The sequence below is a fragment of the Platalea leucorodia genome (genome assembly GCF_965183815.1).
Source record: "Platalea leucorodia genome assembly, chromosome: 2".
NCBI lineage: Eukaryota > Metazoa > Chordata > Aves > Pelecaniformes > Threskiornithidae > Platalea > Platalea leucorodia.
In genome coordinates, this window is record NC_138824.1 from 70,255,757 (window position 1) to 70,277,005 (window position 21,249).

Sequence of the window (21,249 nt, forward strand, 5' to 3'; positions counted from 1 at the left end):
TTCAGGCTTCTGGGAACTTTATTGGACCCATTTCGTTTGAATAAACGTATACCCTTTTTAGGCTGCAAATGTACCAGGGAAACTACTGTCCTCTACGTCAAGCAGCCTCCTCACCTTCTTTTTCAGTTAAAGCAAGATGCTACATTTCAGAGAAAAAAGTGGGAAGCAGGGAAACTGGCTTTTTTCCCCTCTCCTGAGAAATTTCTGAAAAGGGAATGCTACACGTGCTCACGCATCCTGGGACCAGCCAAAGCCATTTGTGAAGGCCAGGGGCCCCAGCACACAAAGCACACAGAAATCTCGTAAAGGGCAGATGGGCTCGAGAGGTCAGGTCCTGCAAACAGAAAGCAAACGTTCGCATGCAAAGACCATGCCCTTCAACATAACTACAAAGTAAGCCACGCGCCATCTCTCGTTATTAAATTTTACCCATATTGCTAATAAAGCAGAATGTTCCTCTACTCACCTCAGTAACGTCCATGACTTTGATGGCTGCCAGTTGACCCGTTTTGACATGCCGACCCTGAAGAAGAGAGAGAACTGTCAGCACCAGCATCTCACCCATCCCTTCAGCATACACAGAGCAAAACATTCAGATGAGAGCTCCAGCTGCTGGGTTTTCCCCAGCTGTGCTGGACCCTTCTGATACTTCATGAGAAAAAACAACAAGTATTCTAGATGGCTAAAAAAAAAAAAAGTTTCTTTTTAAAATATTCTTACACAAATCTTAGAAACCATTTCTTTTTCTCCATGTTAAAAGGGTGATTACCAAGATTAAGCACAGACAGATTACATTCACAGCTTCCCTTCCGTTTACTTTAGCAAAGCTCATAGTCAGTAATTATAGTTTATTAACATGCCAGAATAGTTAAACTCCACGTATTGCATACTTTATTTCTATGCTCCAGTGCCTGGTACCTGGGTGACATATTACTAGGTAAATGCAAGCATGCTTAAGGATTTGTAAAAGGACATTCCTCTTTGTTTTCGTCTTCACCAGTAAAAAAAGGTGAGGTTTCTTGAAGCGATGCATCAGACCTGCAACAGCTCGCTTTGCCTGTCTCAAGATAGCTAGACAAGAACAAGACATTGTCTCCCTTCAGCCACGCCACCATAAGGGTATGGTTTCTCAGTACAGCTGGAGCTGAATTAATAGATCCCAGCTCCTGCAGCGGGGAGCTCCTACCCTTCCTTCCCCTGCCTCCCTCCAGCCTCCTGTCACATATTTCTCCCCGGAGCACTGAGCTCCTTCTGGCACTCATCGGATCATATGATAAGCTGATTGAGATCACTAAAATGGCAGAAAGTTAACACAGATAAAGCAAACTGCGGGGTGGGGCGGGGGATGGCAGATCAGGAAATTAAACTGGTTTGCTCTGCAGTCAGAGCAGAGCCAGAGCTGGCAGGAGGCGGATCGCACGGCTGGGAGGCAGGCAGCACCACGGCCCCTCCAGCCGCGGAGGGCTCTAACTTGCCTCAGCTGACTTCTGACAAAAACCTTTTTCTCCAGCATATTTTTACAGGAGGTAGGGCTGTATCAATGAGCGGTTCCGTATTTTTTTTTCTAAATAAGCACTTAGAAATGGTCCTAGTATTGGCATTTTCCAGCTCTCCACTGTAACACCCAGCAGCCTGCCCAGAGACTTCAGTCAAACAGCCTGGTCTCCCAACGCCTCTCCCGAGCATCACCCCCAAAGGCTCTTCTCTGAATCAGTCAAGCTCTCCAGCAAGCGGTATGCCCACTACACTTCTTCGCTTTTATCACAAATAATGATAAAAACCACAACAAAACATTTCACTAAAGTCACGGTTCCTTTATTTTTCTCCTCACCAACTTTAAGTTTCTTAGGCAGAAACCTGTATGTAGCATCCACTACAGCTGATGGACATCAATAGTATATTTTCTTCCTGGACTAACTTCTTAATCTCTTTACAGATTCTTTTGAGACTGGCAGCCCAGAACTGAAGCTTCCCAAACCACCCGTCTCTTTGGAGGAATCTTGACCCCTACACATTATGATGCCCTCCATGGAGGTGATGGCCAGGCATTGCTGGGGCATTAGACAGGATGAAATGCTGCAGAATTCATAGCCTCCACTTTCCTTCACAACTCTTATTGTGCTGCGCTTTCCCTTTATTAACCAATCCACATGCTTTCTATAAATAAATTACTGTACTCAGGCTTCTGCCGGCTCTGTAAACTCCCTTTATTGCGTGCATTTCTTTTTACAGCTTGGTCTCAAGCTGGTTTCAATTTTGAAACAAAGTTAGGGTCATAACATGTGTGCAGTGGCTAAGACTGACCTCACCTTGACCTTATTACTTCTTGAACCAAAGCCTTTCAGCAAGCCCAGGAGAGATGCGACTCCAATTTCCCACTCTGGACCTCTGCCTAATGACAAAAGCCTGTGGTCTTCTCCTCAAGACTTACCATCCCACCAAGGGAGGAAGGGAAAATATTTTACACTGAGGTGGCAAAACGCCTCCTCTCAGCTCTGCCCCTATTTTCCACAGCTCTGTGGAAAGAACTAAAAGGCCCAAGGATGTGGGGGAGCACAGTTTGAGGTACAAAAAGAATATTCTAAAGATAAGAGAGGAACAAGGACATCTCAGAGGAAAAAAGCTTACAACACTAAGGAGGGTCAAGGAAGAAGAAACTTTTTAAAAAAAACAGTGAAATACGGTTCACCATTCATTCTGCAGCAAAGCCGGGATGCTAAAATGGTGGCAGAACACACTCCAAGCAGAAAAAGCGGCACACAGAAGAGCGAAGTTGCAAGACATCCACGGGATGCCACATATTTTATGGAAAGTTTGCTCTGTTCGTCTTTTTAAATCTACAAACTACTGGTGGGCTTGCTATTTCCAGAGAGAAGCCTGAAATTTCCCACGGCTGAGCTTCACGGCTTTTCTCAAGACGACGTTCCTGCCTGTGAGACTGGCCCACTCGGGATGACTAACGTGCACCAGCCCAACCATCCTTCCCCTGCAGCTTCACGGGATCCGGCTGGTGCCTCCGCTCGTCCCTATGAAAACCTGGGCTGCGACAACTACAGCAGAGCACAGCGACTGCCCGTGGTTCGCTGTGCTGCTTCTGCAGTGGGGATGGGAAAAGCTTCTCCATAACCCTCCTAAGGGACTGGAAAGCAAGGGAACTGCAGACTGTGGGAAGTGTGAGCCGCTCAGTATCCCAGGCCAAATTTAAACCCTGGTCATTTCAGAATATTGTTAAAAATTACTCCAGATACCCTTTTCATAACGTATGGAGCGTTCGTATTTTAAGCATCTATAACATATATGGGGGGGACTGCATGACTGATTTATATGAGAGAAGTAAAAGGACATTTTGAAACCACATTCTTTTCATTAAAAACATTTTTAGAGGGAGGCGAAAAGCAAACATCACAAGCACAACATATAAGCATGAGCAGAGTTTTTGTTTGTTTGTTTATCTGCTTAACAGCTCTGCTCAAGAACAGACTTGTCAAACTATTAGCATGCTGGTATAATTTTGCTTGCAACATGAAATGGCTAAGCATTCCTGTTTCAGAAACTGATCTTCAGATTTTTATAGCCAGCTTTTGCTTTGGAAAAATTTATCTGCGTTAAAAATAACAATAATAAAATCGCCAAGTGGCTGAATGTGACAAAAGAACTGCAGAAGTCGTAGATGGGAGAAACCCTCTGAACTCAATCTCTGGGATTAAAGTTTATTCAAATCCAACTCCCAGGACACTTCATAAATGTGGTAACCATTAAGGCCCCATCCAGACACCATTCTCAGCAACACCACCAGCTAACACTCCGGTGGGACAACATTTTTCTTGCAGAAGGAGGTCCCTTTTTCAGTGCTGTCTGGAGTCACGGCCCCTCGGGGCATCCCAGGCTCCCTCATCCCCAGGGCGCAGGCCACATGCTGGTTCTTGCAGCTTTGTTTCTCCCAGCAAAGTGCCGGCAATGACCATCCCAGTATCTGAAAAATGGTGCGAGATTGCAAAACGCGACCCATGCTAACTGAAAACAGCAGTTCCTTAAAATAGCACTAGATACCAAATATCAGAGGCTGGGGATGACAGGATAACTGTCCCCTGGCCGGGAAGTTAAGTACAGATATGAAACACGCAATGAAGATGACAGCAACCTAGATGCACCTTGTTAAGCGTAAGATGACTGTCTGCAGAGCCAACGGACTGAGGAGGCTGCAGCGGTTGCGCTGCGCAGCGGCAACAGGCAGTAGAGGTGACATCACCCCAGGAGCGAGAGTTCGCCCCTTACTACGTCTCGGGGTGGGGGCCACGACAAAACGTCAGCGCTGTCAGCTGAGCCTGGCTCCCACCCCCGCGGGAGAGAGCCCACCAACCTATTCCCTTAATTTAGACCATGTTAAGATGTTTATCGACCAAAATTTCCAAACTCCTCCTCGTTTCTTACACATCCTCCTCACCTTTCTTTCCCTCTCTTCATGAGGGAAATTCATACTAAAACACTTGTTTATCCTCCCAAGGGAGGAATGTAAAAATATTTTTAAGATCACTACTGCACCACTCTATTTTTAAATGGCCTGTTGGGATGAGCAAGTCAATAGAGTTGAGCCTGCTGACCCCAAATCTTGTCCTGTTTCTTCTTATGCGGATGACTAAAAGTTCATTTACATATGGAGGGTTTTAAAACACAGCTCTTCTCATCAACACAGCAACACTGCAGCATTTAACCGGATCTTAAACTGAATCCGCTACTTAAGCATATTCCCAGTCATGTCTGATAGCAATATGCTGTTTATTTCTCATCTCAGTGGGCTTTATGCATGTTGAAAAGCAGAGGGGACAAGGGGAATCCTTGGTAGGCTGCCAAGATCTGCAGAACATTATAAATTTCAAGCCTACCCACACTCTCCACGTCAGTTAATACACCTACTTCTTGCCTTTTCCTTCCTCTGCACACATTATTATTGTAAAATTTTTGTTTTGGAAAGGTTCAAAGGCAAGCTATGTTATGTGCTGGGTTTTGTGTGCTTTTTTTCCCCTAAGATGCCTTAATGTTATGAAAGAACTATGCAAATTAAATGCAAAAGAAATCCTATCAGCTCATTTACCTCCTACCCCCCCCCAATTACCCAAGATACGTATTCCACAGTAATGCAATTCTCCTACTAACACAGTTTCCGGCCTGTGTATTAATGGGCCTTTTGGGGGACAAAGCTTGGAAGCTTGCTCCCCAGCTAAACGGCATGGAAGTAGAATATGGGGCAATGTCACACATTAAGGAAGGAAGGCAGCATGCGTGACTCATGACTTGCAAGCTTGGATTATCCTGTGCGCTGTACACAATTAAGTCTTTGGAAAACTTCTCCAACCTCCCAGTACCCTATGCCGACAGTTGTGGAAAGAAGAGCAACTAAGTTGGAAAAAATCTACTAATCTAGAAAAAAAATCTACTAATTCACATTTCACTTGCTACAACGTACCTGCGTAGGTACAGGCTAGATTTAAACATGCTATCAAGTGAAAACTCACCACGGTACCACCTCTTAGTGCTGTACAATGTCCCCATGCCAAAATTAGCTTTTCAATTTGCTTCTCACTTAGTTGACTCTAAACTCCTACCAGCCTGAGGCAATACGCCATGGAACAATAATCTGCGATTAGGTTGCACGTACCAGTGCAATAAATGATACCTTATTATTCCAATGCATGTTTACCATCAGCTGTTTTTGTCACTCGCCAACACAGAAAGCTGCAGACCAACCAACTTTGCATTGAGAACACTTGGACTCTACAAGACGTTTCTTCCCACTCCTCAGAAAAACTAGGTCTACCCTGTGAAAAGCGATGGGAGGAATGCTTGTGGAGGAAACAGAACATGCGTTTTTGATAGGCAAAAAGACAGAATGGCACAAAGCAAAAGCAACCTCCCCAGTTAAAAACAAATAATAAAATATAAAATGTTCTTAAGTGAAAGTCTACCCAGTTGCATTTGTAGCCAAAATAATCCTGTACCTACTGATTCAGCATTCTGTAAGCTAAATAATCACGGGTTCCAGTGATGGAGATAAATTTGTAAAAAAGGGATAATGTTTATCTGGCACGGAAGCTCCTTCTAGAATAAAAATCAGCAAACAACCTCAGTACAAAAGCCTGGCAAATCACCACAGAAATGCACGAGAAGAAAAAAAGGCCAACATCAATGTTCTTTCTTCCTGTTAGATGATTTCTAAACCCAAACCAACCAGAAGCTATTAAAGACTCCCAGTATTTAAGTCAAAGACAGGACAGGGTTCTGTGTTTTCCCTCTGCCTAACTCTTGACATCAAATGCCTGGAAAGCAAAATAGAAAACAACATAGTCTCTATCCTGCTTTAGATATCCACAGGCTCACTAGCTGTCTATTGAAGAAACAAGAATGACAATTTACTCATGCATAGTACTGCATTTTGTGAAGTATGAAAGACGCACAGTTATTATCAGTCCTGTACTTTCAGGGACAGAATGAAAAGATATTACCGGTTAGTAAGGAAAAAGAAAGTTCTATGCACTGATTTTTTACTTCGATTGCTAGTTTTGTGGTAGCTTTCCCACTCCAAAAGATGCTGGATATACATTACTCAGAGGCATTTCCTTCTCCCAAACAGCTCATGGCCTAAATAGGAAAGAGGAAAGAAAAGGGGGGGGGGGGAAGGATGGTGGGAAAACCATGGCAGAGAGCCACAATCAAACTTTCCCAGGATCGCCACGGGTCAACAGCAGAGCTCAGAGTTACGATGCATCTCTGCCTACTCCCAGCACCCTGGCTGCTGGATCAAGCTTTGCTTGCTCTGTAGGTGGCCTCCCAGACCTTCCTGCCCCAGATTCGATCCTTCTTCTACAGGGACACTTCAGCTAACCGGCTTGAGGCCCCAGCCTGGAAAACACCTTCTTCAAGGGCCATCCTCAAAGTCATCATCCCACCACTCCAGCCACCGCCAGGCTACATTCAGATCTAGTGATCTTCACCAAACACGCTATCGCTCATTTTCTCTTATAATTGAGTCCCCGCCCTCAGCCCTCTCCAAAAACACCAGAGTTGCCTCTAACCCTATTATTGCTTGTACTTTTTTCTGGTTTTAAACTTACCTAGGTAATTCAGTTGGGACATTACTGAAAGACATGGGGGAAAAAAAAAAAAAATAAAACAAAAGAAAAGAACACAAGCAGAGTAGAGGCATACCTCCCATGCGGACACGGTTGACTCAGAGTACATTTTGCTTCCTCTGGGAACATCGGCTAAAATCTGCTGTGGCTGGCTCTCTTCATGCTACCTTAACGGCTTGACCAGTCACTAAACCCACCCCTCCAAACACTGATTTGTCTCCTCAGACCCCCTGCAATGCTCTCTTTTATGCAGAACAATTTCTCTCTGGCAAGTCTAATTAAAAACAAGCCAGATGGAGAGCATCAGGAGAAGAATTTAGACCAAAATGACAAAACATATGCTTGTAGATACAAAATTACATGGGCTACAGATACAGATGATTTCTCATTTTACACCTCAGCAGCCACTTTCATCACCAAAAACTCTCCGTTGGATCTCGGCCACCGACTGAAGGAGGGGCAGGCCCGGTTTGGTGGCACGGCCACAGCAAGTCCCTGCAGCAGGGCTGGCGTTAATTAGGCTGAAGGGGACCACCACGGGTCGCCAGAGCAAGCCCTGCGCTCGCCAGGTGCCACCCCACTGTCACAACCACCCGGCGCCATCGCTCCAGAGGGACGTCGTGCACCACGCACAGCTTCTACCTCGGACGAAGCGCGGCCCAAACTGACCCACCGGGGTCCCTGCGCGGGCCGACGGGGGCTTCGAAGCAACGCGGGCGCCTCCTTAGCTGAGCGATACGGCAGGCAAAGGGCAGAGTCTCCAGAGTGACATCGAAATAACCCCAGATTAAAAGAGCCCGGGGCCACTTTGCTTTGTTTGCTTTTTAAATGAATTCACATGGACATTTAACTCATCACCCCTGGACGTGCAAATGTGAGCTTTCCGACCGAACGGAGCGATTTACACCTTGTGACCAAGGCATTCTGCAAACCCAGGCAAGCCTGGGCCCGTTTCACTCTGCTCACCGCCGAGAAGCTGCTGAGAAACCACCTCGGTGCTGGGCACATGCCTTCCGAAACACGAGGTGAGATGCCCCCAACGAATTTAAGTATTTAAGCATTAGGTACATAGAAATGCCACAAAAGACATACTTTTCTTTAAAAAAAAAAAAAGATCAAAACCATAGTTAGTCCTTGCCCCGCCATGCACCAACACTGTTGTAAGCAGCCTGCACTCTCTTGGGCGACGTTGTCAGAGGTCATACGCCATGAGAGAAGGAAAACCAAGACCACACACCCCCTACCAGCCTGGCTGCATTCAGTCTGCTGCCAAAAACAGTGCTGGAAAGGGCCGCAGAGCTGCACATGGCTCTGTAACCAACACCAACCGAGAAAGAGGTGACGGCCATCCCAGGCAGTGAGGGGATGGCGTCCCTCACCGGGTGGCATCCAGCAGGCACGGACAGCATGCATTCGGCTATGCCACTTTGGGGGCCTGCCTGCCCAAGGCATCGTCCGGCAAGGTCCACCAGCCTGCCTCCCAGCGAGCACCATGAGGGGTATTAAATCAACTTCTTTAATTTCAGGCATGCTAAACGGATGGGGGAATTATTCTGGAAGGTACAAAACCTCACTGTAAATGCAAAACCATGGTGGGGGGGGGAAGGGAAAGGGGAGAACGATTGGCTCCACTGCTTTTATTTCCCTTTTCAATACGTTTTTGGGTTTGCTGTTGTTGATTCAGCCCGCTGGACAAGGAGGAGCCCAACGCATACGCTGCCCCGTCCGGCCGTCCCCACCGACGGAGTCCCGCCGTTTGTCTAGCTGCACCACAAGATGCCAACAAACACACTGCGTGGGGAGGATCTGAAGCTATCACTGGGCAGCTTAATATTAATGCGGGCCAAGGGCAAGGAGAACTATTTTCATTTATACCATCCCAGTGGAACAATACAGCCAAGCAGAGCAGGGAAGGCAGCTGTGCTAGGAGTTTTAGTTCAACATGGTTAAAATGAAAAGATTTCACATCCATGACCTTTAAAAAACTCCAGAACATTAGCAGTAAGGAAGAAAAGTTAATGAACTCTTAAATATATGAAATATATATACATATATATATATATATAAAAAATGAAATTCCAGTCCAACTGTCAGTACCCTTCCAGTGCTGTAACACACAAGAAGGAAGGGCTGGAACTGTGTGTTTTAGGGCTTTTTGCTTTTCCTGCTGCGAGCAGACACTGGCTGGCATCTCTTTCCTTTAGCCATTACAAACTTCATCAATGCCCATTTAGTCCCATCTCCTCGCCATTACAGACTAGGGAGCCATAATTTACTAGGCAGCAACCGCTGGAACTAAAAATGCATCTTCGAGGGCACCAGCTATGCTGGGGGAGTACGATGAGAGGAGGCATTCTTAAAAAGGATCACACCAGCCAGCATAGGAGCCACACGAACAGGGACTGTGTTTTATACTGTGACCCTGTACGTAAGAGCAAATTAAAAAATACTTTCCCAACTTGTTTGCAAGATGCAAAACACACATTTAGCCTAAAGTTATATGTATTTTAATTAAACGCGGACTCGCACCAGAAGACTCCTTCCAGCATTTTTATCTTCTGATAGCCTGCCAAGTACATCTGTGATTCTAAAGCAAAAAAAAAAAAAAACCAAAAAAAAAAAACCAACACCTTGTCCTTGAGAAACTGGCACGTGGCCAGCAAGTGATCTGTAAACAGCTTTGTGTCCACACGAACTATTTTCAAATACTCAGGCAGTATTTTCAGACCTCAAAGTATTTCTGCTTTGTCAGCACGGGAGCCTGACTCAGAAATCCAAGCCTGTACTAACAACCCTTTCTGTACCAGACTTGCCAACAACAAAACCCCAGCCTCAGAGGTCGCGGGGCCCTTTATTTATTTATTTAGCAAAAGAAGGACCAAAATGAACACAATTTCCTCTCACCTGTTACCTGGGTAATATTTAAGTTGCATTCCCAAAGCCTGTGGCCACCGTGTTTATTATTTGAAAGGGCCACACGACAGAAAAGCCATTATGCAACATACTCGGCTCGCAGGTTAATCCACGGAAAAGAACGGCATTCATTAAGGACATGGAGCCTGCACGTTCTCCGATTATTACTTTTTACCGAGTACTCAAGAACACACCAAGTGCCTCACAAAAACTAGTCAAAACACGTTCACCGCTCTTAAATAACACACTATGGGCCTTCACAGACCAAGTTGTGGCAAACAAAAAGGGAAAGAAATTCCTCAGGAGGACTTGTAAAGCAAGCCCACAGTGCTGCTGCCATTGCAGCCGGTCCCCGCCCGCTCTGCAGTCTGCTCAGGGTACAAATATAATGCAGATTAAGCAAAAGTTATTTCGGTGCAAAAGGATCTGTGAGCTTTTAGTCCCAAATGCACATGCCTTCTGTAACTATAGGTAGGATATACTTTTTTTTTTTTTTTTTTTTTTTTTTTTAGTATTTCTAATAATAATTGCACTTGGGGGGAAAAAAAAAACCATCTTTTCTCATGGCACTACACAAAAGTATTATTCAGCTCACAGTCCAACACCAGCTATTCCTGCAGACCACAAGTCACTACTCTGGAGCACAACTGTTATTAGATGTAATATAAAAATTGTTAGTCAGAAAGGCCAAGCTTTTGGTTGTAAATCATTCAGCAAACTGGAACAAAGAGGACAACTCGGTATTGCCCCAGACTGCAGAAGAGGAGTGAGGACCAAAATTCAGCTGTGGAGGTCGACTAATACGTTTTGTAATCAGTTATAGCCAGGCATCTTATTTCAGCATCACCATCCATCCAGCCTCTCTAACGCTGCACCGTTCCCAGGCAGCGAAGGGGAAGGAAGAAAGGGGTGGGAGCACCTCAACCCCAAATGACTCCCCAGCACAGGCAGCAAGGCCGTCCTTCTGGCCCTGCAAGCACCCCTGCAGCCATGCTCATGTCGGGGGGGAGATGCAGCAGGGATGCAGCCCGTCTTGCTGAGAGCAGACGCACAACATAAAGGCAGCAGGCAACAGGCTAACCCTCCCAATGACTACAGCAGGCTGACCATCTCCTGACCCATCAGCTCGTCTTCCCTAAATACAGATATGGAAATGGGAGCCTGTAAACAGTTCAGACTGAAGTCCCAGCCCCTGGCAAACCAAAAAAAAAAACTGCTGCAGAAATCATTCAGCCCCAACTCAGGAGCGCCCTACACGCCCAAAGTTTCCATCCTTGGCTGGGTGTTTTCCGAAGAGGCAGTTGTGAAAGATCCTACGTATCTGCCCATACTGTGGTGTCTCCAAGAGCAGACGCAGCTGACTGCGAGGGATGCACTCAGCCACATCTGGTTCGCAGCACAGCTGGAGCCAGCACACCGCCTCCTGCCACGTGGGTCTTTGCAAAATAACCGGTCGCCTCAGCCACTGTGGCTCTGAGAAGGACCCAGGTGGGGAACAACCCAGAACCCTCCAGTAACAGGGAGCAGTTTCTGGTTAGGGATTCACAAGTGAGAACACTGCATAATCGTACTCAGAATTTAAATTCAAACACTTGTAATCCTACAAACACAGATATACATAATGCTGAAGTTGTAGCCAAATTTAATCTCTTACCATTCCTTTCCACCGCTTCCAGCCTTCCTAAAAGGAGTGGAGAAGGGGACTGGAAATAAATAAACTTTTAAAAAAGTAGAAGCCTTCTACTTGTTTTAAGGTATTTGCTCCATCACACTTTCCTAAAATGTATGCAAACCTACCTACAGAGGAAAGTTTGAGCAATGCTGCCTCAAAAGCTACCCACCGTTTACACAAATCACCACTCAAATCTGGAAAACAGTCGTGTTAAACACAATCAGGTACTCTGACCAAACGCTACAGTCATGACCTAAATACATTATGTGGTATGGTGGTGCAAACAGCAGTTCCTAGAATTAAGCAATCTTCCAATTAAGTGTCATGCACTGAAAACAAAATTAAATCAGCTGTGATGCTGCCCTGCTACTTCTACTCCCTTCTCCCCACATCAGGGAAAGAAAACAAAATCCTTTCCACCAGTCTGAATGCTGTATCACCAGCAGGAGTGGATTTCCAAGATGCTGGGGAGGGTTCTACATAGGCCAGCTGTGCCTGTCCCAAATTACAGCACTCTGAGGAGAGCTAAGACAAAGTAATTATTTTTTTAAATTGTAATAAAACTGGATTTCCAAAAGTTCCAATGCTTTTAAAGTTTGCCTTTTAAATTTACAGCCACTTGTCTAATTACTGAAAGAGCATTACAGTTTATTATAATTATGTGTCTGCACTGAAAACATCAATATAGCATGCTGGAATTGATTGCTCAATTATACAATGCACAGCTATTGCAAATGCTGTCAAAGTAAAATTCATAATAAGTCCAAGGGCTTGTCTTTCAAAACACAAGTGAGAGTAATACTTAACACTTAAAGCAATTTCACTGAATCAATGGATCACCAGGAGAAGCACATACAAGACAAGATTCAGTGCAACACGCTGTCATTTATGGGCCATGTTTGAAGGCACGCACATGCACAGATGCATATTTGTGCCAAGTGTGGGGCAGCCCCATCCAGATACTACAGGGCGTCAAGGGAAGGAGGGCTGGGGGCAGCCACCAAGGCGCAGCCCTGTGTGACCCCTGGCAGCCCCACCTCCAGCCAAGCTGTGCTGAAATGCTGCTCCGCTACCCCTGAAGGTGAAAAACTCACACACAGACAGGCATGTACACCCCAAAACACATTTTCCATCAGCACTCACCTCTGCCTGACTCTGTCTACAGCAGCAAATGCAAGTTACTGGCAAGTGCCAGCACTCCATTTTAGCAAAATTAGCATGTGCTTAATTTTATTTTAATTGATTTTGATGATTCTGCCTTTTTTTTTTTTTTAAATTCTTTACTAATGCTTCAGTAGCTTACAAGCCATCTTCTGTACACATTTAAAAACAGATAATGCACAGCTTCGATTTAGTCTGCTCATTAGTTTAAGAATTTCAGGAGACACTATTCCAAAGCAAAAGGAAAAAAAAAAAAGAAGAAAACGAACATTTCTCCATTATGTGAATAAGCCTGTAGCTAAGAGAGATTTAATCTACTTAATTATACTGTTTGCCACTTGCATTTATAGTTAGCATTGAAATCAGTGGGTGAAATTCAACAAGAAGCAGCAAGCGAGAAAAAGCGAACAGTCTAGTTGACTGCTACATGAAAATCTTCAAGATCCATCCTTAGCTTCAGTACAAGCAATTGAAAATGATCAGTAAAACCTGCTAGTGTGAATTCAAAGTACATCACTCCAGCTTTCCAGTCTTCATTTCATGTTCATTGCGGGCAGAAGTTCATTTGTTTTATTTTTATGACTCCCATGAATGTGTCACACACTCAGCGATAAGTACACACTTACTAATGACAAGTTTTAGCTCTGCCTCGAGACAGAAATCATTCAAAGCATAGGCGAGTCTACGTCAGTATGTTCCAAGCAAACAAACTACAAGATGCATGATATGCTTAAACCAAGTCTGATTTCTTCAAGGAAATTCACTTAAAAAGGAGGCCTTCAGGCTACGTTTCTCCAGGCTGCCCTGTGGGAGAGACCCGAGAGACAGCAGGTCAGAGGCACGGCAGAGAGGATAGACGAGCCCCAGCAAGGAACCAGGGTGGAGGCCTGCTTGTGCAGCTTGCCGTGGCCGCCCTGGGGAACCGTGCCGTGCTGCGGCTCTGGCAGAGCCCTGGGAGGTGGAAGGTAACGACTGCAAACAAAGAAGAGAGAGTATTTTTACTGGTGGATGGGTCAATGGCAAGGGAGCTGAAGATAGGGCGTGTAGGTGCAAGTACAGCCTTATCTTTCATCTCTTCCTCCACATCAGATCTTCAGCACTCCCAGTGATGACGACTCCATTCATCTCAGAAAACACGATCTCAAGCGAGAATACCTAATAAATTCAAGTATTGTTAGGATTTCATTTTCCCCAGCTAGAATCACCTCGTGAATGATGAGCAAAGCCTTTCTTTCTTCTATCAAGATTACCTGATACTGGACCGCATGTGACACTCACACGGCTACGGCCCAGGCAAGAATGACGAGCAATCAAAAATCAACTGGGGAGGCGAGGGAGACCAACAGAAAAGAAAAAGTGAGGGGGAGGAAGAAAAAGGGAAAGGGATGCTTCCAGCACCATGAGCCCTCACAGAAGATCCCTGACTAGCCACTACAAGGAAGCCAACAGGTGACAGCAGGCCGTTATAGCAGACAAGCCCAGGAAACAAGGGTGCACACAAAATTTTATAAGGATGAGGGAATTTCAGCAGTTAGCAATCCCAGCTAGCACTGCAACCTGCCTATGTGCTCTTTACACATGAGAGTCTCTCTTCATAGCACCAAATTTCATTCCTAATGGAAAAAAAAAAAAGTTCCCTCAACAGTGTCAGTGACTTATTACCAATATAAGATTATTTGGTTCCTCAAAGCGAGACTTAAAGAAGGCTTATCCATTTAATGATGCCGTTAATGAGAGTTAACGACGCTTCTTTCCACCGCAGTTAGACATGGGCACTTCCAGGACTGGATTATACTTGTCCTTCCCATCGCTTCAGCTGTGACTAAAAGGTCAACATTCAAATACAGGTACCTCAAATTCGGTGTGGTAAAAAAATGGCCTGATGTTCAAAGACAGGGAAAAAAACCAGATTTCTGTATTGTTTGTCTGCTGCAATACCCAAAACATGCAAGGTGCTTCCCAAATCTACAAAACGGAGATAGTTAAAGTCCCTGAAATGAAAAGATACAATAACAAAAATTTTAAAACTTAAGCAACAAGTATCTATTAAACATTTTTGCAAAATTCTTTAGCAGACCGTAAGCTCTCAGCCAAACTACTTCCGAAACTAGCAGCTGTGCCAGAGGACCTCTGCACATATAAATTATTTGTGGAGAAACTTCTATATGCATTTAGATGTTAGCATCGCTACCATTTTTCCTTCAATTCATGCATGCAGTAACAGTCTGACCCCCACAGCATCTGTATTTCTACCCTTATGACCACTTCCCTAAATCTTCTCAGTCTGCAAATGTTTCCTTCTACTCTTTTCAAGCCATATCCTGCAAAGTCTGCTACTGCAGAAATTAAGCGATGGCTTTCTTGTACCGCCTTCCACTTCCTCAGAGGAAACAGACTCAGCACCCAGCAGATAAAGAGCATGCGCTTGCACCTTGTCTTTGCTCTGAAAGATAAAATATGCCAGCCATCTCTTTTTCCTGTTAAACCCAGTAGGTAGCTCTAACCCTCTGCTTACAAGAGAACACAGAAGCACCAGAAAGGTCCGCCCATGGACAGTGGGCTTGGGGTTGGAAGCCAATGCGGAGATGGGAACACTGCCAGGATCTGAGAGAGGTGATTCCCAGGAGAAACTCCAGACGTTGATCCCCCACCCCCAAATCTAGTTTTCCAGCTTTGCCATGAAAACTACCAGAAGCCTCAAAACCATTAGGGAAGAAAAGTGCACAAGGAGATTGATATCCTGAGCAACTTGAGGCACAGTGAAGGAGATACATGAACACACACAAATTTGGGATATTTGTCACCATGAGATACTGTGAGGTGGAAGAAAGCATGTCAAGAAGAGCGGTCTGGAAGGAGATGACACATTTCCACTCCAGCCATAGACTTCCTGTGCAATTTTGAACATGTAACTCAATTTCCTCTGTTTTGTTTTGGGGTTTTGTTTTTTTTTTTTTTCAATCTATAAAAATACTAACTAACTTTATGGTTGTGTTGTCAGGCGTAATTCATTAATGTTTACTAAAAGAAGTGCTTTGATGTTCCTGCGTAAAAGCCACTACAGACAGATCACATACTAAGGAACAGCTGAACATTACCAGGACTGGTGCCTTACACAAGCATTTGCAGTTCCTCTGTGCTGAGCCGCCATTTGAGACCAGGAAACAGCAGCGGGCGCTTCCAGCAGAAGCGTCAGGCACATTTGGTGCCTCGCCAGAGCCGGAGGAGCGCGGCCGACACCACAAAAGCAAAGCAACAAGATCATGGGTGCTGAGGGAAAACTGAGGAAACAGTCAGACTTCCCCTTCCTCCAGCGAGCGACCGAGCCCGGACTGCCGGCATCCTGCGGTTCAATTCGTGCAGTCTAAATATGGGTGACGGATGCCTTGTGGGAGACCCCAGGGCAGGCAGAAAACAGCACAAGACCTATCAGAGATCTATGTCCTTTCGGAGCAGATGCTGGGGGCTAGGCACGATGTTCCAGCACACCTCTCCTTGGCTGAGAGGAGCAGAGGGGACAAGAGCGGAGGGAAGGAGAGTGGGACATGGGTCCCATCCCACTGCCCACGAGGTGCGATGCCACCACCAGCCGTCCCCTGGTCCAGCAGCTCGAAGGCAGTGTCCCAGCTGGCTGCACCCAGGTTTTGAAGGCAGCTGGGCCACCGTGGCCCCTGGAAGCAGGAGAAATCCCTTTGGTTTTGAGGAAGTGCCTCAGCATGGCTGGAACAAAGCACGCACAAGCAGCTTAACAGCAGGCATGGCTTCCCGGCCTTCGCAAAAAGGCATGCCGCAAACAATGCCGCAATTTGGCAGGCGGGATGAAAAAAAAAAAAAAAAAAAAGAGGAGTACCTATTCAATAAGGCTACCGTTTACTATTTCTTCACGTGAGATGAGATCCCTCCACCTTTTTTAATTTTTCACTCTTACTCAAATTTAAAAAAAAATACTCCTATTCCTGCAAAGGCGGTGCGATTTGTTCAAGGAGTATATGCATGATAACTTTCAGCTTCCGAATATTAAATGCTTTCCATGTTAAATCTGGAAAGGCAGAAAGGGGTTACGGGAAGGATTATTGTTAATTCTTTCACTGCTCTTCAGGACAGCGAAAGGGACTGAGCAGGTTAAGACAGTCTCTAGAAGAAGTAGCTATTTTACTAAAGAAAGATCTGTTGAATAAACATTAAAAGCATTATTTGGACATCTTCAAGAGACTGTAAATCCGAGATTTGCTGATGTAGAGGAAATGCAGATCTTTATCTATAAGCCTGAAAGCAAAGCAAAATGAAATAAATTTCTGAATTCCCTCTCTGCAGAGACATTTTGTCCTTCAGGACAAAACTCCACTGCTTCAGCACTGTCACTTCTGCACCTTGCCCGGCTCAGAGCTGGAGCTGTTGGTGTACTTTCAAACCTAAGGTGTTCTTGTTTCCAAATTTAAAAGTCACTAGATCCTCTGAAGGCTCCGCATTTCAGGGGTGGTGAGAAAAGACTGCCTTTAACGCAGGCCAACTCCTCCCACACTTCTCAACCGATGGCTCACTCTATGCCAAATTATTTTAAAATTCTGCAAATCCAAGGAAGAAGGTTCCAGAAACGAGGAGCAGCCCAAGGCCATGCAGCACCCTCTGTGCACAGGGTCCCTCTCCTGCGCCCCACAACCCACGTGGCATTCACCACAGGTTTAAACCCTCCTCTTAAATGACAATTTTTGCAGGGCAGGGTGGGACCCCGAGGAACTCCTCTGAAGTAAAAGATCCTCAAATCCCTGGGTCGCGATTTATTCCATGTTGTGATGAAGGACCACCAAGCATTTTGGTGTAGCCGACCGCTCCTGTGACCCCTCAGTAGGCAGACTTCCTCGTCCTCCTTCCCCGCTCAGCTGCAAGAGTTACAGCTATTTAAAGAAACTGCACGACGCGTCCAACACGGAGGACTTGTCACCCTCCTCCCCACCTCCTCTAGGAGCAGCAGCCATTCAGCACATCATTAATTAGGCCCTAAACTCACCCTCTGCCTGGTGCTTTGTGGGCCTCTGATTCATTAGAATATTACTAAGGTATAACTGGAGATAATCATGCCCTTAGCAGCATTAGCAGGGCCGTTTACAAGATTACATATAATGAGCATCGGTTAGAGGGAAGTGCATCATGAATTTAACAGAACAGTAAAAAAAAAAAAAAAAGAGCAACAGTCCAATTATCTTCTCCCTACGCCAAGTTTCAAATAAAGCCCTCTGTGAGGCCAACACTATAGCACAGCAGGGAGCAGCACAGTGGGCTAAAATTGTGTTATTCTTCTCTTTGTTGGGAAAGGAGGACTAACAACTTGGACTGGAAGGCATTTAACTATCTATTTGATTAGTCATTCAACAGAATGACGAAGGTCACCAAAGCACCATCCAGTGCAAATGCATACCTGACCTCAGGACACACGCAAACGTGAAGTCCGAGTGCAATTCCTCCCCGCACTCCTCCTCCTGTCTCTTTCCGAAGCTGGGTTTGATACCAACAACCTGCTTTATCCCCTTTCTCTTAAACTATTAAGTTTCCTGCATTTTAAATGAAGACTGAGCTTACAGCAAGACGTTGTAGAGAATGCGGAAGTTACATGTGCAGTATTTATAAATAACTATTTTATAGCCCCCAGGTTATCTGTTTGATATTAATATATCCAAATGCCAACAGTTAAAGCAGAGCAAGGGGGAAACTCATGGCAAAAATAAAGCTACTTTTAAAAAGAAAAAAAAACAGAGAGGTCTTTTTGTTGAGCAGAACAACTAGCTAACTTTAGGTTTACACAGTTCACTCTTTCCTAGGCGAGTCAAGGATCAAAGAGGATCCTAAACCTCAAAAAAATGCTAGGAAAAGGAGCAGAGGTTGAGCAAGAGCCTGCCCTGGGTCTATGGGTAGAACTGACGACTCCCACATCCGCAGGTACAGCTGGAGCAAGCCAGAAATTAAATTAAGCTGTCTAGGGAGAGGCACAGATTGGAGAAACTTCACAGCTGGTGCCTATAGCATGAGTAAATACACCGCTGCATGCAGATGTTCTGCAGGTTATTTTCAAAGTACAAGTCGTCCATAGGAATAAATGAACAAGGCTGGGTTTGCCAGGCAGTCTTTCTGCATCACCAAAAATACACATGATGTCACCAGCTCCCAAGGGGAAACAGCCGAGACTGGACAGGGATGGTGTCATCCAGAGAGCGGGGAAGAAGGAAGCCCGCAGCCCACACAACTTCCCCACCAGCCACGTCCTGAGGACCCGACCCGGCGTGAAGCACAGGAAGCCGAAGCCCTTCCCTAAGGAGCCACGCTCCAGGCGGATGAGAGGAGCTCACGGCATCCCCAGAGCTCGGACAGGCGTACACCGATGCGTGGCGGGGAGCACACAGGGACCAAATGCAATGGGAACTCAACGGGAACCCTTCAATTAGGAGCACGAGGGAACCGGGGAGCTAATTCTGCAAAGAAAGCGGGAAGAGGCAAGGCTGCAGCCTCTCCACCAGCTACCGACGTGGTCTGGGTACTGGGGGAAGCTCACTCCGAATGCTAATTAAAGTTGGAACAACAGCCTGTTGGGACTGAATGGATTTACACAGGCTCAGCGTGGGAGTGCGGCTCGGCGACAATTTATTTCTTTATTTATACTGCAGTACCACTCGGTGGCCTCAAATCATGACCAAAGCGGCATTGTGTTAGATACCGTTCAGCCACCCACATAGACAAACCGCTTAGCCCAAACAGCTTACAAGCTGATGTCCTCATTCAGGAAAGCATGTGCACCCAAGCTATGAAGCTATCCTGGACAGCAAATACTCTGAGAGGTAAATCCTGCCCCAATTAGGGCAGAAATGCCAGCCTGGAAAAGGCCTGGGCTGAAAAACTGTTGCAGCAAATTGAGCTCTTTCACCTGGCTGCGTTGTGTCCAACGCTCAGGTCCCGCAAGTTCCCAGCTGCTTGGTAAGCTGGAAGGGAAAACACTAGGGTGCTGCTAAGGATCAGTGAAAAGTTCTGTAAAGAGTCAAAATGCAGCTGTGGTATTCAAAAAGAGGCCATGTAATTTAAAAACATATTAAAAACAAAACAAAACAAAACAATCCTCCCACCAAAAAAACACCAAAACCAAAAAAAACCACTTATTAGACAGAAACTTATATTGGAACAACTCAACTTCTATTTAGCCTGAAGTTTGCTCCTCCTGTTTCAAGGCTCAAAGGAGGTTTTCCGTGCCCAGAATTTTGACCACCTTTATTAACTATGTCTCCCTATAAATGTAATTTTGTCAGGATTGCCACAGTTCCAACCTATAGGGTCTGTGATACTATTCACACTCCTGGTTTTAAGAAAATATTGAGAGGTTCTGTCGGAGGCAGTTTCACAGGGCACTCTTCCACTGAAGGACTGCTCTATGAATACAAGAATACTTCCATGTCTCAAGAGCAGTCAAAATCTCCCTACCGCCAGTTTCTCCTCTAGTTTAAAATGTTTGCTATAGTCCACTATTAAAGAAAGGATAGAATTTCATCAGATGAGGGGAACTAATTCCTCCCATCTCCCTCCTGATTTCCAAGGCCCAAACAAAACCACAGAGTTCAAACATTCAAGGCAATCTCTAGGGAGAACGAGCCAGATGCAAACTTTAGGCCAAAACAGGGAAGGAAAAAAAAAAAAAAAAAACCAGTTAGTTTGAGGGTCTCCAGTCTGAGGCTCATAATGGAAACTGTTTTACAACTTGAATTACAACTTACACTAGAATCCAAATTTATAGTATTTTCTTAGTATTTGTATATATGCCTAAATCAAATCAATAATTAAGCTTTGGGCTTATAGGATTTACTTTGTTATAGCATCTTACTTGGCAGGGTATTTTACAGCGGCAAGTTTACATAGCAGTTCCTCCATAACCATGATTTACTTCACTTTCATTAGCTCAAAGACTAAAATCAGAAGACATTTAATTCTTCTAATTTAATATTCATAAATTAAGGAAGTAGGATCATGAGTACTGGGTTGCTAAAAGCCACTTCCATGCCAATGAGTTCAACAAGAAAAACTTACTGCTGCCAAGGACATCACTTTCAGCATGGCTTCACAATTAACTACCACTGTGCTGTGTGACTGGAGCTGTGATAAACCCTGTCAGGAGGGGAGAAATATCTACCTTTCCCCAGGCATGTCTCAGGGTGGGGGGGAGGTATTCACTGAGGTGCCAAGGAACTGAGAAGTAATTTGGAAAGGCTGAGGCAGACTCCAGGTCCCATGACTTTTGCTTCCATTACCACATCTGTGGACTTCAAAGATGGATCGATGGATGGATGGATGGATGGATGGATGGATGGATGGATGGATGGATGGATGGATGGATGAACGGAC

At 45.2% G+C, this 21,249-nt stretch overlaps 1 protein-coding gene across 5 annotated transcripts in view; it reads right to left on the bottom strand.

The window, feature by feature from the left end:
• Positions 1 to 21,249, bottom strand: part of MAP4K4 (mitogen-activated protein kinase kinase kinase kinase 4) — a 163,154-nt gene that overhangs the window by 85,402 nt on the left and 56,503 nt on the right. For all 5 annotated transcript variants that reach the window (XM_082304038.1, XM_082304036.1, XM_082304037.1 and 2 more), the window contains exon 3: positions 467 to 523. In XM_082304038.1, coding sequence (XP_082160164.1) covers positions 467 to 523 — 57 coding nt within the window. The remainder of the gene's footprint in view (positions 1 to 466; positions 524 to 21,249) is intronic.